This window comes from Eriocheir sinensis, chromosome 51, assembly GCF_024679095.1.
Source record: "Eriocheir sinensis breed Jianghai 21 chromosome 51, ASM2467909v1, whole genome shotgun sequence".
NCBI classification, from domain to species: Eukaryota; Metazoa; Arthropoda; class Malacostraca; order Decapoda; family Varunidae; genus Eriocheir; species Eriocheir sinensis.
In genome coordinates this window covers 10,785,786-10,807,200 of record NC_066559.1, presented here as the reverse complement: position 1 = coordinate 10,807,200, position 21,415 = coordinate 10,785,786, and the positions used below count along the sequence as shown (strand labels likewise).

General features: G+C 45.5%; 1 protein-coding gene across 7 annotated transcripts; it reads right to left on the bottom strand.

Moving 5' to 3' along the window:
• Positions 1-1,965: 1,965 nt before the first annotated feature.
• On the bottom strand, positions 1,966-18,825 carry LOC126982715 (zinc finger protein 646-like). Of its 7 annotated transcripts, none has more exons than XM_050834998.1 (16): positions 18,661-18,825; positions 15,780-16,051; positions 15,033-15,284; positions 14,462-14,819; positions 13,704-13,843; positions 12,900-13,028; positions 11,796-11,907; positions 10,716-10,905; positions 9,803-9,870; positions 9,254-9,394; positions 8,509-8,628; positions 7,397-7,528; positions 6,576-6,792; positions 5,989-6,076; positions 4,492-4,647; positions 1,966-2,998 (listed from the first exon to the last, which is right to left on the bottom strand). In XM_050834998.1, exons 1-16 carry the CDS (start codon positions 18,704-18,706, stop codon positions 2,516-2,518), a joined length of 2,904 nt encoding a protein of 967 aa, XP_050690955.1. In that variant the 5' UTR covers positions 18,707-18,825; the 3' UTR covers positions 1,966-2,515. The 7 variants fall into 7 exon arrangements, with proteins under 7 accessions (XP_050690955.1, XP_050690956.1, XP_050690958.1 ...); XM_050834999.1 differs by lacking the exon at positions 18,661-18,825 and adding an exon at positions 18,274-18,441; XM_050835001.1 differs by lacking the exon at positions 18,661-18,825 and adding an exon at positions 18,127-18,249.
• Positions 18,826-21,415: the final 2,590 nt, after the last annotated feature.

Sequence of the window (21,415 nt, the reverse complement as noted above, 5' to 3'; positions counted from 1 at the left end):
TTATAAATGCAATCAATATATGCAGTTAAGTAGCCAGAGATCACACGAGGGGGACCTTAATTGGAAGAGGCCATGGAAGGGGGGACTTGTGTAGAAAACGGAGGCCTATTTATCTGGTTTCATCGTGATTATTTCGCTTATTTCGGCGTTTTGGGAAGTTTAGATATGGTGTATGCGGTGAATGCAATCTATATATGCAGTGAAATTGCCAAAAATCATTAGACGAGGACCTTGAAAGGGGCCATGGAAGGGGGGACTTGTAAAGAAAACGGAGGCTATTTATCTGGTTTCATCGTGATTTTTTTACTTATTTCGGCATTTGAAGTAATGTGAATGTTATAAATGCAATCCATATAATTATGCAGTTAAGTAGCCAGAGATCATACGAGGGGGGCCATTGAAGGGGGAATGGTGTAGAAAACGATCGAAGGCCTATTTATCTGTTTTCAGCGTGATTATTTGGCTTATTTCGTCGTTTTAGGAAGTTTATATAACATGGATACTATCTATATGTGCAGTGAAATAGCCAGAGATCATACGAGGGAGACCAAATTGCCATGGAGGGGGCCATTGAAGGGGTGACTTGTATAGAAAACGGAGGCCTATTTATCTGTTTCATCGTGATTATGGGAGTTATTTCGGTGTTTTGAGTCATGTGAATATTATAAATGCAGTTTATATATGCAGTTAAGTAGCCATGGAGAGATCATACGAAGGGGGACCTTGAAAAAGGGGCCATGGAAGGGGTGACATGTACAAGTAGAAAACGGGGGCCTATAATTATCTATTTCATCATTATTTCGTCATTTAGAGTAAGTTAAATATTATGAATCATGTTTCTATATTCAGTAAAGTGATGCAAGCGAGGAAAGTGGAAATTCAAGTTTTTTATGGCCTGTTGCTATTATGACTTTTTATATAGACCGTTTCACTTTCCAAATACCACAAATAAGTGTTGATATACAATTCACGTGGCCAAAAATGCTTCCAGTACAGCAATCACCCTTACATAGAGACACACGACCATATATAATGACGCAATACCATCAGAGGCGGGAAATTTGAATCACGTGATGAACTGCACTCGCTCATTCAACAAGCAATTACTGGATTATTATTTTCCCCTGCTATTTCCTTCCCTCAACAGGCTGTCAGAGGAGGGAATAGGACAAAACAGAGTAGAGAGATGGATTTTAGAAACGCTAGCAATAATACATCAAGGGAAGGGTTTTGTAATAGGCTAAGCTGTTTAATGGAGAGTACTGGAATAGTCTTGTTGATTCCGTTGTCTGGCTTTGTATATATATATTTTTTTAGCGTGTTGTCCATATTTGACCATTTTTTGCTATTCATGTTATTCTGTTTTATCCCTTTCTTTCTTCTTCCTCTCTTCCATTAGTCTTTCTTTTTCCTTTCTTCTGGTTTTTGTTTCTTCCTCTTCTCTGTTTATTTTTTCCTCCCTTTCCTTCTTCCTCCCTTCCTTTTCCTCCTTCCTCCCTTCCCTTTCCTTCTTCTTCCTCCCTTCCCTTTCCTTCTTCTTCCTCCCTTCCTTTACTTCTTCCTCCTTCTTCCCTTCCCTTTCCTTCTTCTTCCTCCCTTCCCTTTCCTTCTTCCTCCCTTCCCTTCCTCTCTTCTCTTAATATCTTCTATCTCCCTTCCCTTTCCTTCTTCTTCCTCCCTTCCCTTTCCTTCTTCCTCCCTTCCCTTCCTCTCTTCTTCTCTTCTCTTACTATCTTCTATCTCCCTTCCCTTTCCTTCTTCTTCCTCCCTTTCCTTTCCTTCTTCCTCTTCTCTTCCTTTCTTCTCTTGCTATTTTCTTCCTTCCTTCCTCTGTCATCTCCTCCTCCTCCTCCACATTATAGACATTATAGGGCTGCCTCTATATAACCTACCTCATTACTGGGTTGCTTGGGTCAGAAAAATATAAGGATTAAGTAAAGTAATGAGGGTAATTAGGAAGTCCAATTGTGTAGAAGAGATAGTGATTATTATTTTCATGTATCAAAATCTATACAACAACGACAACAACTGAATGCATTACAAAAGGTATTTATTTTAATTTTTAGGGTTTTGTAACGTGCACTCTGAAACACACACACACACACACACACACACACACACACACTTTTGTTTCTTATTTGTTCTTCCTTCATTCCTTTTTTCCTTCTTTCTCTTCCTTTTTTCTGCCTTTTATCCACCATTTCTTTGAGCCTCTTCATCTACACCCATACATTAATTTACCACATTCCTCCTTTTTTCCTTCTATTTCCCATTTTCTCTTCTTTTCCTTCCTTCCTCTGCCTTTCCTTTATCATTCTCACTTATCATTTATCTCCTTTCTTCCTTCCTTCCTTCTGTTTCTCCTTTCCTTCCTTCCTTTCTTCCTTCCTCTGTCATTCTCATTTACCATATCCCTCCTTTCTTCTATTTCTCCTTTCCTTCCTTCCTTCCTTCTGCATTTCCTCCACCATGGCTCCACACACACCTCCCTCACCCCATCCTCCACCCCACACACTCACTCCACCTTAGGCTTGGTTGGCATAGTGTGGCCCTGCATGGTGGCGTCCAGAGTGCCAGGGGTGACAGTTCCAGGCTCGAGGAGGACTGTCGCCTGCTGGAGCTCTGAGGCACTGTACTCCCTTAGCCCCTTAGTGCCGGGAGCAGTGCCGTAGAGCGTGTGGTGCCCTAGGCGGCTCTTGACCTGAGGGAAGGGGTCGTGGGGCAGCTTGGTGTCCTCCCCGGGGTCATAGGTCACCTTGGTTTCTGGAGCGAGGATGTCCCCGGTGATGACCTGCACGGATGGGAGACCTCCTTCCTGGTGACCTTGGCTCTGACCTCCGCTGGTGCCGGCCAGTCGCATGGGGCTGGAGAAGACGGTGGAGATGCCGTCGATGGTGATGACGTAGGAGCTGAAGGTGTTGAGGCTGCCACCCTCGCCACCGCTGCTGCCGCCCACTGCTGTCGCTGCCGCTGCTGTTGTTGTTATGCCGCCACACACCTGCAAGAAGTGTTTTTTGGGTGTTCAGTAAATCCTCACACCAACTAACCAACTGGGGTGAAGGGGGTGACGCTATATCCAAAAATGTGTTACATCCAAGGTATCTGAACTTTTGGTATATGATGTTCATTATATGAGCTCAAAATTCACTATTTCCGAAGGCAAAAAAGTTTGTTACAGCCAAAATCTCTTACATCAGTGCCCATAAAAATGAAGGTTTATTTAATATTGTTAAATCTTCATTGCCTTTCCTTATTTTCTCTTTTTTTTTCTTCTCTTCCAAGTATAGGCAGGGTTAAGAGGTCATATGAAAAAATTAACCCTTTCCATCCGTGACGCAGACGTTGGCGTCACAGTATGGAAAGGGTCAAGAGGAAATGGAAGAGGATTAATCCTCTTCTAAACCTCTCAATCCTGCTCTAAATTCCTCTTAATCCTCTTCCATTTCTTTTTAAGAGGTTTAGAAGAGGACTAAAACCCTTTCCATACGGTGACGGCGTCAGATTGGCGTCGCCGGAGTGAAGGGGTTAACCCGGTAGCAGCGACGGGCCAAATTTGTGGCTTTACCGTGTAGCAGTGATGGGCCAAATTTGTGGCTTTACCATGTAGCAGCGACAGGCCAAATTTGTGGCTTTACCGTGTAGCAGCGATGGGCCAAATTTGTGCCATGATATTTAGCCCCCAAAATAGATGACACATAATCTGATCACAAATGCTTTGATATATATTATGAAATGGTTTGTGTGAGGGGTGATTTTTTCTCATTATTCTCTCTTAGAGGGACCATTAAGAAACATGATCCCTGCTGCTACCGGGTTAAGAAAGGGAGTAAGTCTGAATTATACAAAGAAAAACAATTTTCCCCATAGACACATAAATACTTGGAACGACTTGAAAGAAGATGTGGTGGAGGCAAAGAGCATGCGGGGCTTTAGGGAAAAACTGGACAAATACAGGTACAGGGACAGGACTGGACAGGTGTAGCATGTCTGAACGCCCCAAAGAAGTACAGTTATCCCTACAGAAATATAAATACTTGGAATAAATTAAAAGATGTGGTGGACGCAGAGTGTGCGGAGCTTTAGGGAAAAACTGGACAAATGCAGGTACAGGGACAGGACCGGATGAGTGTATCATGTCTGAACGCCCCAAAGAAATACAGTTATCCCTACAGAAATATAGATACTTGAAATAAATTAAACGAAGATGTGGTGGAGGCAAGGAGTGTGCGGAGCTTTAGGGAAAAACTGGACAAATACAGATACGGGGACAGGACCGGATGAGTGTAGCATGTCTGAACGCCCCAAAGAAATACAGTTATCCCTACAGAAATATAGATACTTAAAATAAACAAAAAGATGTGGTGGACGCAAAGAGTGGCGGAGCTTTAGGGAAAAACTGGACAAATATAGGTACGGGGACAGGTAGGACAGGTGTAGCTCTGGCCCTGTATACTTGACCTAGGTAAATGCTACTGGCTGGGGCATACTTACTGTGCCTTGAGGTAAGAGGGTGGCAGGCTGGAGGGGGTCGCTGTGGGGCAGTCTGTGGAAGGTGGTCATCCCCCCTTGGCTGCTCCCCTCCACCCCTGGCTCACCACTGCCTCCACCACCACCAGGCTGCTCCACACCAGCCATCAGTCCCTCGTCCTGCGACACCATCACCACCATATTAGTCACCATACCAATCACCACTACACTGATTACACACACACACTTTCATATACCTCCTCTTCCTCCTCCTGCCTTCCCTCTCTTCTCCCTTTCTCCTCCTCCTCCTCCCTTTCATATACCTCCTCTTCCTCCTCCTTCCTTCCTTCCCTTCTTCCTTCCTCCTCTCACACACACACACACACACACACACAGTGGAAGAAGTAGATAATGAGGAGTTACTACTAAAAGAAGGAATAAACACCAGGAACACAAGAGGACACAGTAAAAAATTGAGGAAAGGAAGATGCTTGAAAGACATAAAGACATATAGCTTCCCGTACAGAAATATAGAAGTTTAGAACAGACTAAGTGAGGATGTAGTACCGGCGAAGAGTGTGCAAAGCTTTAAGGAAAAGTTGGACAAATACAGATATGGAGACGGGACCACACGAGCGTAAGCCTAGGCCCTGTAAAACTACGACTAGGTAAATACACACACACACACACACACACACACACACACATATATACACTGGTTATCCCAAGTCTGGTTTGAGGTCAGACCATGGTGAATTACACACACACATACATGAATAAAGGTGTGAGGAGGTATAAAAATCAACAGAGAATTAAGCTTTTTCTGGTGTACAGGACTAGAACAATACAACAAGAGTTTAATCTGAATAAAGACTAGATAAAAAAGTCTAATTCTCGTATTGATATTCAGAGGAGGTTCAAGCGAGGAGCATGCACCAGTTTGAAGATAGGTTGAATATAGAAGTAGGCTCACACAAACATGGCTCAAATCCTGTAACCTATAAGCCTGTCTACAGTTTGTTTAATTAACCCAGTAGCAGCGACAGGCCAAATTTGTGGCTTTACCGTGTAGCAGCGACGGGCCAAATTTGTGCCATGATATAAAGCCCCCCAAATAGATGATACATAATCTGATCACAAATTCTTTGATATATATTATGAAGTGGTTCGTGTGAGGGGTGATTATTTCTCGTTTTTCTCGCTTGGAGGGACCATTAAGAAACATGATCTCCGCTGCTACCCGGTTAAGGAATTACAGACGGCCACATCCCTGTAATTTTCTAGTGAAACAGACCACACTTTCTATCCATATACAGTCATCTCTCAAATAGTACGGTTTCCAATAGTTCAGTTTTGGTTTTATGTGGATTTTCTAAGAAGATTTTTAAGGATTTTTGAATTTCCCGACAAGCAGGAAATTTAAAAATCCTAAAAGATCTTTATGACAATCTGTATAAAACTGAAACCGAACTATTGGAAACTGTACTATTTGAGGGATGACTATATTTTTCTCTCCCTCACCTGCACCACCACACTGAACACGTCCGGCTCCAGCTTTCCGGGCAGCGTCTGGGCCCTGCGGTGTTTCTCGTGCTGCCTCATGTGGGACCTGAGGAAGGGAAAAAGCACTTGTACCACCGAGAAAATCTTGAAGTCAAAATACATGTAAAGAGGAAACTATAACAGCCTAAATGAGTCTAAGTTAATACAAGCAGGTGACTATAATCTTCCCGGGAAAATGAGTATCAATTCTTAAAGACAGGAAAGTGTAATCACCCCAAAAATCAAGTCTAAAATTATCAAAAGCAGATAATCATGTTCTTCTTCCTTGAAATGCCGATCCTTTCCTGCAAAACAAAAATGAACAAATATACAGATACAAAAACATATGTAAAATTAATATATAAAAAAAATAACTAAAAGATTCCGCCCTTACCTGTAAAAAAAATCCATAACTCACCTTGCTCTCTGTCCCTCCTTTCCTGCAAAAAATTAAAGAAAGAAAGGAGAAAAGAGAAAGAAGTAGAGACAGATTGAGACATAGAGGGAAAGAGAGAATTACAGAGAGAGAAAGAGAGAGAGAGAGGATGTTTTGTTCTGTCCCTCACCTGTAGGAGTCCTCCCTGACGAAACCGCTACCACAGTCGTCACACTTGAAGCTCCGGTAGCAGGCAGGGCGGCCGGCTCTCCTCCCGCCCACTGCCCCACCCCCTGTCCCGCCCCGGCCCCTCCCCACACCACCCCCGCCCACACCCACACCGCCCCCACGCTTGCGCCCGGACACTTCGCAGCCGTGCTTGTTGCGGACATGGTACCGGAGATTGCCTGGAAAATAGAAATAAATAAATAAAAATCAACCTATTAATCAATGTTTTTTTTTCCTAAGATTGCCTGGAAGAGGGAGGAGGGGAGGAAAGATGGGAGAGAGGGAGAGGGAGGTTCTTCATCAATATCATCATCATAACAATATTAATAACTATGATAACAATAATCATCTCTATCCTTTTCCATTCCCCCTCATTACCATCATCATCAGTATCTTCCTCTTCCTACTCCTTCACTCTGTCATCATCATTATCCTCCTCCTCCTCCTCTTTATCTTCATCATTATCCTCCTCCTCTTCACCTTCATCAAATTGTTCCTCTTCCTCTTCTTCTTCTTCATCATCATCTTCAGCCATTTCTATTTCACTGCATGACAAAGGCCTTTCCCAATGTTTTAATAATAATAATAATAATAATAATAATAATAATAATAATAATAATAATAATAATAATAATAATAATAATAATAATAATAATAATAATAATAACAAAAACAGCATTATTTTCTACCCCTTGAGCTAAGAGGAGGCAGGAGCACTAAGTCTGTTATCACCATTAAAGAAAAATAATAACAGAACTTGAACTTGACAGAACAGTGAGTCACCTGTGGTCTTGCAGGTGAAGGAGCAGTAGCGGCACTGGAAGGGCTTCTCCTGCGAGTGTATGAGCATGTGTTGCCTCAAGCCTGTGTTGCTGGTGCTCACGTGGTCACACAACTCACACTGCAGCAACACATCTGGAACAGCACGCCAGAGTCTCAAACATTTCAGGCCAACACGCCCACATTTGGCATTTTTGGGAGCAGCGAGTAGCGGGATTTTTTTTTTATTATTGTTTTCTTTTTTTGTGTGCCCTTGAGCTGTCTTTGTTGTAAAAAAAAATAAAAAAAAAGGCTTTGGTAGAGGTTGTTATGTTAGTAGTATCTCCACGGGTAGTAGTCTTATGAGCCTAGTGATAGCAAGATAAGACTTCTACACCATGAACATATAGAACACTCATAAGAATCTGACTCATCTCCTCTGTGGTTGAGTAGAGTGACAATGTTTTATGGATGCATATCTAAATTACTGTCAAAGTGAAGAAGAACACATATATCTTGTACAAAGGCATAAATACATGAAACAGCAGAAATAAGAACTGATCCCATCAAAAAGCAACCCAGATGAATTGTAAAGACAGCAAAGGTATTTAAAGAATGAGAATTATAAAAGTGAAATATTGTAAAGTGAAGGAGACTTGTATGTGTCTGAAGGTTATGTAGGTTGAGCGGCCTCCCACCAGCTCACCGGCAGGCAGGAAGGAAGGACTTACAGGCATTGGTAATTAAAGAATGAGAATTATAAAAGTGAAATATTGTAAAGTGAAGGAGACTTGTATGTGTCTGAAGGTTATGTAGGTTGAGCGGCCTCCCACCAGCTCACCGGCAGGCAGGAAGGAAGGACTTACAGGCATTGGTAATTAAAGAATGACAATTATAAAAGTGAAATATTATAAAGCGAGGGAGACTTGTATGTGTCTGAAGGCTATGTAGGTTGAGCGGCCTCCCACCAGCTCACCGGCAGGCAGGAAGGAAGGATTTACAGGCATTGGTAATTAAAGAATGACAATTATAAAGTGAGGGAGACTTGTATGTGTCTGAAAGTTATGTAGGTTGAGCGGCCTCCCACCAGCTCCCCGACAGGCAGTAACACAGGCAGGCAGGCATGAAGGACTTACTGGCATGGGACTTCTCATGGTCCTTGAGCTGTTTGCGACTGTTGCCCAGAAAGTCACATTTGGTGCAGCTGAACTTGGCGCCCTTGTAGTGGTTGAGGCGCATGTGTACTGTTAGGTTGGCTGTGGGGAAATAAATAAGTAAATAAATTATAGAGGAAGTGGTAGAGATGGAGAGTGTGTGGAGTTTAAGGAAAAGCTGGACTAATATAGGAAAACACACACACACACACACACTCCTAAATTACACACCAACTGCTTCCCTGTTTCATGATAAGCACTGTTTTACTTCTTTAACAGCTGATAGTCTGACAATGATCTCTGAGGCCTTGGGAAAGTTATTGTGAGAGCTGAGAGCATTTGAGATTCTTGTCTAAAGCAACACAGAGGCAAGCAGTGTACCATCCAGCAACACACAGTACCAACACAGAAGCAAGCAGTGAGCCCAAGCAACACAGAACTACCCACCGCCAACACTCACACTCTCGCCTTCTCCTCTCTCTTTCTCTCTTTCCTTCCCTTTCCGAGTCTCTCCTAACATCTCTCTCTATGCCCTCTCTTCATCCAGCTTCTTCTCTCTTTCCCTTCCTCCCTCTCCCTCCCTTCTTCATCCCATCTCCTATTTTTTGTTGCGTTCCTCCATTGTTTCGAAACCTGCCATTTCTTTTCTTTTCCTTCCCTTTTATTTTCCAACACAGACATACACAGTGACCCCCAACAACACCCGTCAACACTTGTCAACACCCACACTTGATGGCGCAGGCGTAGTCGCAGGAGGAGCACTTGTAGGGTTTGACGCCAGTGTGGAGTCGCTCGTGACGCCGCAGATCGGAGCTCGTCTTGAATGCAGCGGAACAGCTCTCCACCATGCACTGGAAGGGGGTGTCGCCTGCACCGCACACCCACAGCCACGGACAGCGAGAGGAGAGAATAGGGTGCGGGTTAACCAAGATTAGGGAATAGTGTGTAAAACTTATTATTATCATCATTATTCAAGAGGAAGGGAACAGGGGGAGAGTTAACCAAGAAGAGAGGAGAGTGTGTGAGTTAACCAAGAGGAGGGAACAGAGGGAGAGTTAACCAGCAGGAGAGAACAGTGTGTAAGAAAACAGATGAAAGAAACCAGGACAGAGAACAGATTAAACAGACTAAGATCGAAAACTAAAACAAAGAAAACTGTTAGTGGCACATGAGGAGAGGGAAACTTACCTAACCTACAGACATTCACCTCACGCAACGCAGAACCTCATAGAATCATCTAGCTACACTCACCCCAACATATGCGGCCTCCACTGACCTGTATGTGTTCTGAGGTGTACCGTCAGCTGTGAGCCATCCCGGGCACTGTATGGGCACAGCTGGCACCTGCAACAGTGACACAGATGGCTCATGGACTGCTTAGAGGGAGAGGGAAGAGAGGATGGCTGAGGAGAAGGATAACTAGCATAAAGGAAGACTCGACAGGGAAGGAATTGGAGGAACAGAACGAGAGAAATGGAGGAGAGAAACAGAAGGACAGAAGTAGGACAAGATAGGGATGGAGGTTGTTGGGAGAGGGAAGAGAGGAAGGCTGAGGAGAAGGACAGCTGGCATAAAGGAAGACTTGACAGGGAAGGAATTGGAGGAACAGAATGAGAGAAATGGAGGAGAGAAACAGAAGGACAGAAGTAGGACAAGATAGGGATGGAGGTTGCTGGGAGAGGGAAGAGAGGAAGGCTGAGGAGAAGGACAGCTGGCATAAAGGAAGACTCAAAAGGGAAGGAATTGGGGGAACAGAATGACAGGAATGGAGGAGAGAAACAAAAGGAAAGGAGTAAGACAGGAGTGAGATGGAGATTGAGGTCGCAGAAAGGAAGAGAGAGAGAAAGAGGAAGGTCAAGGAGAGAAAAGAAAAGAAAGAAGAAGACTTGATGGCGAAGGAAATGGAGGAATGGGATGAAAGGAATGAAGGAGAGAGAAAAAGAAGAAAGATGAGTAATTTGGAGATTGTTGAAGGGAGAGGGAAGAAAGGAAAGCCAAGGAGATGGAGATACACACACACACACACACACATCTCCTCTCCCATCCTCTCTCCTCACATTCTCTTTCCTTCCCTTCTCTTCCCCCTTTCCTCTTTCTCACACAAACACACACACACACAGCACATCTCTTCTCTTCCCCCATCATCGCATCCCCACACTAACACCTTCCTCCCTTGCACCCCGACGCACCTATACGGCCGTTCGTTGGTGTGCGTTCTCATGTGCTTCCTGAGGCTGCCGGAGTCGATGGCGCGGTAGTGGCAGCCATCCTCGGTGCACCCGTACGGCCGCACATTGGAGTGGATGCGGGCGTGGACCTTGAGCTTGTCGCCGCGAGAGAAGCACGTCCCGCACACCTCACACCGGTACGGCTTCTCACCTGCGGAGGGTCCAAAGGGGTGTGGGGTGAGCTTGTTAGTTTTCTTATATTGTAATGTGAAGGTTCAACAATGAGAAAATGGGTCTGAATATTAAAGGGTCAACTATTATAAGCTCCTCTCAGATAGTACTGTAGGTTTTTTTACAGTAAAGGTGGTGTGGGGTGAGCTTGTTAGTTTTTCTGACATTGTAGTGAGAAGGTTCAACAATGAGAAAATGGGTTTGAATATTAAAGGGTCAACTATTATAAGCTCCTCTCAGATAGTAGGTTTTTTCACAGTAAAGGAAGCTGCTCATGGACAAATATTATAATGGAGGGAAAAAAAAGTCTGCAAAACCCTGACCCAATAAAAGGGTGCATAGATGAGTGGCCAAAAGAGAGATCAATTCCAAATGCAAAAGTCTTGACTCAGAAAATTCATATATGCTTCCTTACTAATGAGACTTTCTATACAACAAAATGAAGTCTTTCTTTGTTGATTTATACCATAAGGTGCTGGCTATCATGTGTTTGTTTAACCTAACCTAACCTAACAAAACCCCAAACAGTTCCTATAGGTCTTGACTCAGAAAATTCATATATGCTTCCTTACTAATGAGACTTGTTGATTTATACCATAAGGTGTTGGCTATCATGTGTCTGAGGTCTTGACTCAGAAAATTCATATATGCTTCCTTACTAATGAGACTTTCTATACAACAAAATGAAGTCTTTCTTTGTTGATTTATACCATAAGGTGCTGGCTATCATGTGTTTGTTTAACCTAACCTAACCTAACAAAACCCCAAACAGTTCCTATAGGTCTTGACTCAGAAAATTCATATATGCTTCCTTGCTAATGTGACTTTCCATACAACAAAAAGTGACAACTCTTGCACTATTCTGCTCACCGGTGTGTTTCCGGATGTGTCGGTTGAGGTCCTTGTTGTGGTAGGTGACAAAATTGCAGTCCTTGATGGGGCACGCCTTCTCCTTGTGAAGCCCGTCATGCACCACCAGGGTCTGTACGGGACCACCAAGTCATCATCAGTCATCAGGGACCATCAACAGTCAGTCAGTCATTGCATGGAGATCACTCATACAAATTAGTTTATTAGTCATGGATAGTGAGGTAAGGTGGGGTTAAGATTACAGGAGCTGCCTTGTATGGGCCAACCAGCTTCTTGCAGACTCCTTATGTTCTTTTTTACTCTTTATTCAGACCACTTCTCACTAATTTGGGTTAACCCCTCGACTGCAGAGTTCCTACAAGAGGACATCACCAAGCTACAGGAATGGAACAAAAAGTGGCTGCTGCAATTCAGTCAAGGAAAATGTAAAGTCCTGCACCTTGGGAGGGGATATCCAGCATACCAATACCACATGGGCAACACTTCACTATCCACCACAGAGTCAGAGAAAGACATGGGAGTATATGTTACCAGGCTACCAGTGAAGGGATATCCAGCATACCAATACCACATGGGAAACACTCCACTATCCACCACAGAGGCAGAGAAAGACCTGGGAGTGTTACCAGGCTACCAGTGAAAGCCAAATCCATGCCAATTGCAGTGGACGGGTTAATATAAATTGTACCTCCATGAATTATATGTTAATAGATAAATATGAGAGCTAACAAAACCAGAATAAGTGTCAGGCAGTCCTTCCCTCACCTTGAGATATGTGTTCAGCCAAGAGTCTAATGTTTCACTCACTCAGCCAACCATTTACTCACTCACCCAGTCAGTCAATTACTCACTCAATCAATTAGCCAGTCACTCACTCACTCAGACAGTCAATCAGTTACTCACTCAATCAATTAGCCAGTTACTCACTCATTCACTAACCCATTCAGCCAGTCAATTAGCTTGTCACTCACTCACTCAGCCAGTCAGTCAGTTAATCAATCACCCAGTCACTCACTCATTCACTCACTCACTCAGCCAGTTGCTCACTCATTCATTCAGTCAGTCAGTCACTCCTTCAGCCAGTCCAGCCAGTTGTTCCCTCACCTCCTTGGGATATGTGTTGAGTATGTTGGCCTTGCTGTCGACGGGGGACAGCTCCTCGGCCCCAGACATTCCCTTCACATCCCGTCGCTCGGAGCTGGACGACTGCAGCTCATCACCATATGAATCCCCCTGGAGGAAGGTTGATTTATTGAGAAGATACAAAAAAGAGACCAATAAAGGGATATATGGAGAGATCAAAAGTAGGCTATGGGTAAAGGAAACCAAGGAAGGATTTATTCATTTACAGGATACAAATAGGAGACCAATAAAGGGATATATGGAGAGATCAAAAGTAGGCTATAGGTAAAGGAAACCAAGGAAGGATTTATTCATTTACAGGATACAAATAGGAGACCAATAAAGGGATATATGGAGAGATCAAAAGTAGGCTATGGGTAAAGGAAACCAAGGAAGGATTTACTCATTTACAGGATACAAGTAGGAGACCAAAAAAGGGAAATGCAGAAAGAACGAAGGTCGGCTGGAAGTGAAGGAAACAAAGGAAAGGAATATATGAAAAAAAAAGACTGTGTAGCAAAGCGTATGGAAAAACAGAGCTCAGTCTACTATGGTGAAGGGCACAAAGGAAAGACATGAACAAAATTATGTGGCAAAGTGTACGGAAAAACAGAGCTCAGTGTATGTAGTCAAGGAATCAAAGGAAAAGAAAATAAGGAAAGAAAAGATTTTGTAGGAAACATGTAAGGGGAAAAAGAGTGCGCAGTGTACGTATAGTCAAGTACCAAAGTGTGAGAAGCAAGGATGGCCCAAGAAGCAGCAACACACCCAGGCACACAGTGTTACCTGCACAGTGTGGTGGTGGTGGTGCATAGAGAGGTGCACCTGCTGGGGCTGGGTGGTGGGGGCTGAGGTGAAGTGCAGGTGGCCGTCAGTGCTGGACAGGCCGCCGACACTCACACCGGACAACAGCTGCTCACCCACACCTGCGGAGACACCAGACACATGACTCAAAGCACAGGAGAGGAACATTCAAAGAACCAGTCCCTCAAATGTAAGAAAGTAGAAGTTCTGAGAGATGGAGGGAGTTTTTGGAGGAGTTCTAAAGGATAGGAGAGGTTTAAAACATTGTAGTTCTGAGAGACAGGCATTCTGGAGGCTGTTATGTTAGGATGGAGGTGGTGTGTTACTTCTCTGTGTTGGTGGTGAGGATGGCTAATAATTGTAATAGATGATGAAAGAGTGAGGATACCTGTTGACTCTTGCATAAGGGAGTTGGACAGCATAGGGAAGACCTTGAGCAGACTGGCAATGCATAAAATAATGATGATATTGACGACTGAATGGATACAGCAATAATTGTAAAAGATGATGAAAGAGTGAGGATACTAGTTGACTCTTGCATAAGGGAGTTGGACAGCATAGGGAAGACCTTGAACAGACTGGCAATGCATAAAATAATGATGGTACTGAAGATTGAATGGATACAATAATGCAAATGGCAGCTGGCAAGGATGTGATGGTAACAGATGGTGATGGTGGTAGTGGTAGTGATGGTGACAGGTGGTGGTGATGGTGGTGCCAGCTGCTTCTCTTATACTCACTGGTGGGGTGTGGTGGTGCTGCCTGACTGGCCAGCTGTGTGGCCAGAAAAGTGGCCACATCCTCCTCCTCAGTGTGCATGGTGGTGGTGGTGGAAGTGGTTGTGCTTGTGGTGGAAGCAGTGGAGGAGGCCACCGTGTCTCCCTCCATTCCTCCCTCTCTCCCTCTTGCTGGGTCTGATGGAGGGGATGCTGCCACCCCCTCCCCCTGGTCCCCTGTCCCCCCTGCCAAGCCACCACCCTCGCCCTCCAGTGCCGCGCCGCCGGTGTGCCACGTGTCCTCCACCTGGGCCAGCTGTAGTAGAGTGCCGCCGCCTGCACCACCCGCGGCGCTGCTGGCCACTACCTGTGTGAGGCCGCCCTGACAAAGAGAAACAGAGAAAATGGCTGAACATAAACATGAAGGAGAACATGAAGCCTGAGGAACAGTGCAACAAGACTTGGAAGTGTTAGAAATAGAGGAAGGATTAGAACTGAACCCAGCAAGATGGAGGAGGATCATTGCAAGTCGAACCCCAAGAATGGAAGATGATGGAATATAAATGAAGAAGATCCTCCTCTTCCTCCTCCTCACCTGGGCCGTGGTGTGGGTGTGGTGTGGGTGATGGGCGTGCGGTGCCATCTGCTGCGTTGGTGCCGTGGCTGTGAGGTGCGGCACTGCATCCCCCGAGAGTGCCTGAGCCAGTATGGGTGCCGGGGCCTGGAGGGAGGGGGTGGTCTGGGGGGTGGAGGCCGGCACGCTGGGCTCCAACACGATGCGGTAGACTTGTGGCGGCCCGGAGGCACTCTGCAGCACCACGTGAGGCATCCCGACTGGCACCCCCATCTGTCAGTGCCACGGGAAGGAGTTGGTAATTTTATTTATATATTTTTTTTTTTACAACAAAGGAGACGGCTCACGGTCAACAAAAAGAGTGAAAAAAAAAAAGACTGCTACTTGGCAATAATATTCATGGTCAAGTATAATTAGTTTGTAACCAAGGCTAGTTATAGACCTTCCGACTCTCAGGGCTATTAAGGAGTGGTTTCTAGAGGTGTTACACTGGTACAGGAGGAGGAGGAGGAGAAGAAATAGAGAAAGCAAGAAGAAAGAGATATGAAAATGAGAAAAAGATAGATAGAAGGAGATAGAGGGAGAGAGAAAAGAAAGAATAATAAAGAAGAAAAAGAAGAAGAAGAAGAAAGAAAAAGAAGAGGAAGAAGTAGTTCGAACTTATGCCTCAATCCAATTTTCTGAAGTTATTGTTGACATGAGTACTAATTGGAATGGTGCGTACAAATTGGTGCCCTAAACTTATGACCCAGGAAGGCAGACACCCACCACAGAACCCGGCGGTGGCTGGGGCGGCTGCATGGCTGGCACGGCGGGGAGCTGAGGCACTGTGGCATGGCACCCGGGCACACCAGCACCACCCTGGCATCCCTGGCGCTTGTGGGCGACGAACTCCTTGATCTCAGTGAAGCGTGAGGAGCAGGTCCCACAGATGTGTATGTCCCCCACACAGCCGGCCGTCAGCTGTGTGGGGGCGGTGGTGGTGGTGCAGGTGGTGGTGGGGGACAGCAGGGACGGAGGCTGGCTGCTCTGGACCAAGGCTGAGGGGACACAGTAATGGAGTCAGTGTGTGTAGCAGGCTGAAGACTACCCACACGCTGTCCTGAAGACCGCCCTATCAACCCTGACTCTTAATTCTCTCTCTAAATAGAGGATCACAGATGAGCTCCAGCAGACAGTGAGAGCCAAGCAAGACGGTGTCACTATAAACGCTTGCCTGCGCCGTAACAGACTGGGACCGACCACCAGACCCCATCAAGAAAGCCTACTGGTGCCATAGGTAGAAGAATAAAAAAATTGGGGGGGGCATGAATGAACCTGAACAGAAAAGGATATAAATATTGCTTTTGTCATCCTTTTTTTTATTTTTATTCCTTTCCTTACTTAGCCCCTTGACTGCAGATTTCCTACAGTAAGACATCACCAAGCTACAGGAACGAAACAAAAAGTGGCTGCTACAATTCAATGGAGAAAAATTTAAAGTCCTGCACCATGGGAGGAAATCCAGCATACCAATACCACATGGGAAACACTCCACTATCCACCACAGAGGCAGCGAAAGACCTGGGACTTTATGGTACCAGGCTACCAGTGAAGGCCAAATCCATGCAAATCGCAGTGGACAGGTCAAATAATGGTATATTTATTTTACTTCAATTTGTGAGGGGTATTATACACATGAGACATCACAAGATAGTGGTAAAATAAGCATGGTAAAGTTCAGAATATTTGCATCTTTGAGTAATATGTAAAAATATAATACCTGACAATGGTCTGGAATATCAGCTGTCAGTCTTTCCTCCCTGCCTTTTTTTATAGCATGTGAAGGGTGTAGGGGAGATAAGAGTGAGGAAATGACAGGGTTAGCTTTATCTTTCCCTCCCTTGCCTAGAGAGTGCAGCATGAAGGGGAGAGGCAGGGAGACAGAGGGAGGTTAAGAGAGGCAGGGAGACAGGTGCATGGGAAAGGGAGAAAGTGAGGAAGACAGGGAGGATGAAAGGGATGGAGGGAGTCAGGCAGGCAGCAGAGAAGATAACCTCATGCCAGGGACTCTTGGGGCCATTATACACACATCTGTAGTGGCATTACCTCCATGTTCCTTTTTATTATAGTGTGTTCAGGGTGCAGGGGAGTGGCAGGGAGGGTGAACAAGGTGACAGCAGGGTGACAGGGAGATGATAAGAAGAGAAGCTCATGTCACGGGGTCTTACTACATATATCGGCAGTAGCGTTACTTCCATGTTCCTTTATTTATAGTGTGTTGAGGGTGCAGGGGAGCGGAAGGGAGGCAGGGTGACAGGGAGGATAAGATAAGGTCATGTCAAGGAGTCCTACTGGTGGCCGTACATTTATACACATATCGGCAGTGGTGTTACCTTCATATCCCCTTATTTATAGTGTGTTGAGGGTGCAGGGGGGCAGCAGGGAGGCAGGGAAGGGTGACAGGGAGGATCAGATAAGGTCATATGAAGGAGTCCTACTGGTGGCCGTGCATTTAAACACATATCGGCAGTGGTGTTACCTTCATATCCCCTTATTTATAGTGTGTTGAGGGTGCAGGGGGGCGGCAGGGAGGCAGGGAAGGGTGACAGGGAGGATAAGATAAGGTCATGTCAAGGAGTCCTACTGGTGGCCGTGCATTTATACACATATCGGCAGTGGTGTTACCTTAATATTCCCTTATTTATAGTGTGTTGAGGGTGCAGGGGGGCGGCAGGGAGGCAGGAAAGGGTGGACAGGGTGACAGGGAGGATAAGATAAGGTCATGTCAAGGAGTCCTACTGGTGGCCGTGCATTTAAACACATATCGGCAGTGGTGTTACCTTCATATCCCCTTATTTATAGTGTGTTGAGGGTGCAGGGGGGCGGCAGGGAAGGGTGGACAGGGTGACAGGGAGGATAAGATAAGGTCATGTCAAGGAGTCCTACTGGTGGCCGTGCATTTAAACACATATCGGCAGTGGTGTTACCTTCATATCCCCTTATTTACAGTGTGTTGAGGGTGCAGGGGGGCAGCAGGGAGGCAGGGAAGGGTGACAGGGAGGATAAGATAAGGTCATGTCAAGGAGTCCTACTGGTGGCCGTACATTTAAACACATATCGGCAGTAGTGTTACCTTCATATCCCCTTATTTATAGTGTGTTGAGGGTGCAGGGGGGCGGCAGGGAAGGGTGGACAGGGTGACAGGGAGGATAAGATAAGGTCATGTCAAGGAGTCCTACTGGTGGCCGTACATTTAAACACATATCGGCAGTGGTGTTACCTTCATATCCCCTTATTTATAGTGTGTTGAGGGTGCAGGGGGGCGGCAGGGAAGGGTGGACAGGGTGACGGCAGGGTGATCAGCTGATGCCAGGGACCTATACCGAGCATTTTCACCTCCGCGGGCCACCACCTCCGCTAACCTTATTTATCCCTCTTTTTAACTCCCACGCCTCCACTATAACACATTTCCGCCATCACAAATCCTAAATCATAACCTAAAGATCTAGTTTCTCCATGGATAAGCATAAAAATCGCTCGGAGATAAGAATAAAGGCCAAGTAGATGTGCGTTATGCTCCTTCCCACACCTACGGCACGGCCCTTGATGGTGCGTAACTCCGTGTGTTGTGTGTTTAATGGCGCCGCGGGTCATGTCTCGGCCTCACCATAGCTCTGCAGGGTGTTGGAGGTGACGGGCAGGTTAACGTTCATCGGGGAGGCGCCGGCGAGGGTGTGCAGGAGGGTGGGTGGCGGGCCCGGGCTAGTGTTCCCTCGCCTCCATCTTTTGCTGCTTCTCGGGCTCTGTGACCAAGACCAAGCCACAAGTGTTCCTCGCAGTGCTGGGAAAAAAGGGCACAAATGTCTGAATAAGTCAATATAAGTGGCTTTATTTCAGGTTAGAAAATAACATAATACTGAAAAGGAAGGTGTGTGAATAAGAAGAAGGAAGGGACGAGAGGAGGACCTAAGAAGCGATACAAAGCGTCACAGGTCAAAAGAAGAAGACCAAAGACTTTGTTCTCCACGGGGCAGTTTGTTAGGTTTTGGGAGGCAATTGAATATCTAACTCCCACCCTGGTGACAGAACGGCAAACGCTGATACCAGCTACCACTGACGGGGCTCTAGAGGCTGTGGCCCCACAGCCTACTAACTAGCCCCATAAAACACCCAAGAAGAAGAAGAAGAATATTCTTGGGCCCAGCTGGATGCTGTCATGCTGAAGCTGTTGAACACCTGAGGGCCTTCCACAGCGTCATCAGGCAGTCCTTTTCCCTTGTGTGGTATGTTCGTAGTACACAGCCAGCGTCCTTCTTGCTTTTGTTATGGTGTGTACAATGTGGCTGTACTGGAAGGAGGTGTCGGTAGAGAAGGGCACGCCCAGACACTTGACAGTTGTCGATTCTTCCAGCTTTTGCCCCCCTCGGTGTTGATATGTGCAGAAGAGTTTATGTCAGCTGATGGTCCATATCTTAATAGCTGGAATTTGTCCTCATTGAATGACATGTTTAGTTTTGCCCATACACTGCATTTAGGTCCTCCTGTAACTTGTCTACATCCTCTGCTGAGCAGATTGTCTTCCTTATATTTGTATCATCAACAAATGATGTGAGGATAGAGTGCTGCAGTCCTTCATTTACGTCAATCATTAGGATTAGAAAGAGGAGGGGTCCTACGACTGAGCCTTGAGGTACTCCGCTGATTACTGGGCTATCTCTTGATGTTGCACCGGCAACTTTCACAAATTGTGTTCTCGTAGTTAGGAAGCTGTGCACCCAGGATCCCACTTTGCCGGAGATGCCCATGGTCCCTAGTTTGTGTTATAGTACCCCATGAACAACTTTATCAAAAGCTTTGGCAAAGTCTAGTAAGACCACATTACTATAACACCATAATAGAAAGCTGTGTACCACTGCAGAGTACGTCCCCTCCTGGAACAAAACCCAAACCTAAATGGATGACAGGGAGAGTCCTAAATAAAATTGGAGAAAAGGAAAATGCCTGGATAAAATACAGACAAAGAAGATCAAGAGCTAGGTATGCAGACTACTGTAGGAAAAGAAACAATGCTACCTGGGCAGTGAGGGAGGCCAAGTTTCATTATGAGATGGAACTTTCAGTTGAGGTGAAGACAAACCCTTGAGCTTTCTATGCGTATGTTCGTAGCAAGACGAAAATCAAGGAAGAAGTACATCAGCTAAAGCACCCTGACGGTTCCTTCACTTAGACTCTACCTGAAGCTTGCACCCTGCTCAGTCAAGAATTCCAGAAGGTTTTCACTAAGGAAAATGTGAACAATATTCCAGATTTAAACATGGAAGGAGAAGGATTGCAGGGTTGCAGTTTCATGGTTGAGGACATTAGGATGGCAATCCAGAGCCTCAGGGCAGAATCAGCACCTGGACCAGATGGAGTTCACCCCACAGTGCTGAAGGAATGTGTTACGGACCTTGCATATCCTCTTTTCATGATCTACCAAGCTTCACTGGCCACAGGGGAACTGCCTCAAGACTGGAACAGAGCCAATGTCAGCCCTATTTTCAAGAAAGGAAGTAGAACTAATCCATTGAATTACAGACCTGTAAGCCTCACCTCGGTCCCATGTAAGATAATGGAGAAAATTCTAAAATAAAAGATTATTGACCATCTGGAGAGCAACAGCCTGCTGAGGAGTTACCAACATGGATTTCTGTCAGGGAAATCTTGTTTAACACAGCTGCTGGAGTACTTAGAGGAACTGGAGACCATAGTGGACGACGGGGATGGTGTTGACGTCATATACCTTGACTGTCGAAAGGCTTTTGATACTGTTCCTCACAAGCGCCTCCTGGCAAAACTGGAAGCGATTGGAGTGTGAGGTGAAGTCCTCAGGTGGATTCAAAAATTTTGGGGAAACAGGAAGCAGAGGATCTGCATCAAGGGAAATTACTCAGAATGGTTAGATGTCTGGAGTGGAGTTCCACAAGGCAGTGTCCTTGGGCCAGTTTTGTTCCTGGTATTTATAAATGATCTCCTTGACTCAACCCAGTCCACAGGTAAACTCTTTACTGATGATGCCAAAATTTACCAGAGGATACGTAATGCTGATGATGGAACAACCTTGCAGCAGGACCTGGAAAAGCTGAAAGAATGGAGCCAGAAGTGGCTGCTCCAGTTCAATGAAGAAAAATGCAAGGTGATGCACATTGGCAGAAGTAATCCAAGATATGAGTACTATCTTGGTCCATCAGCTTTGGAAGAAACTGTCAAGGAGAAAGACCTTGGAGTCATCATCACCAATGACCTGAACTCCTCTACACAAGTGAGTAGGGCTGCAGCAAGTGCCAACTCTGTGCTGGGACTCATAAAGAAAACTATGACCTGTCTGGACTCAGAGATGGAGCTAACTCTGTACAAGTCTTTGGTCAGACCACGCCTTGAAT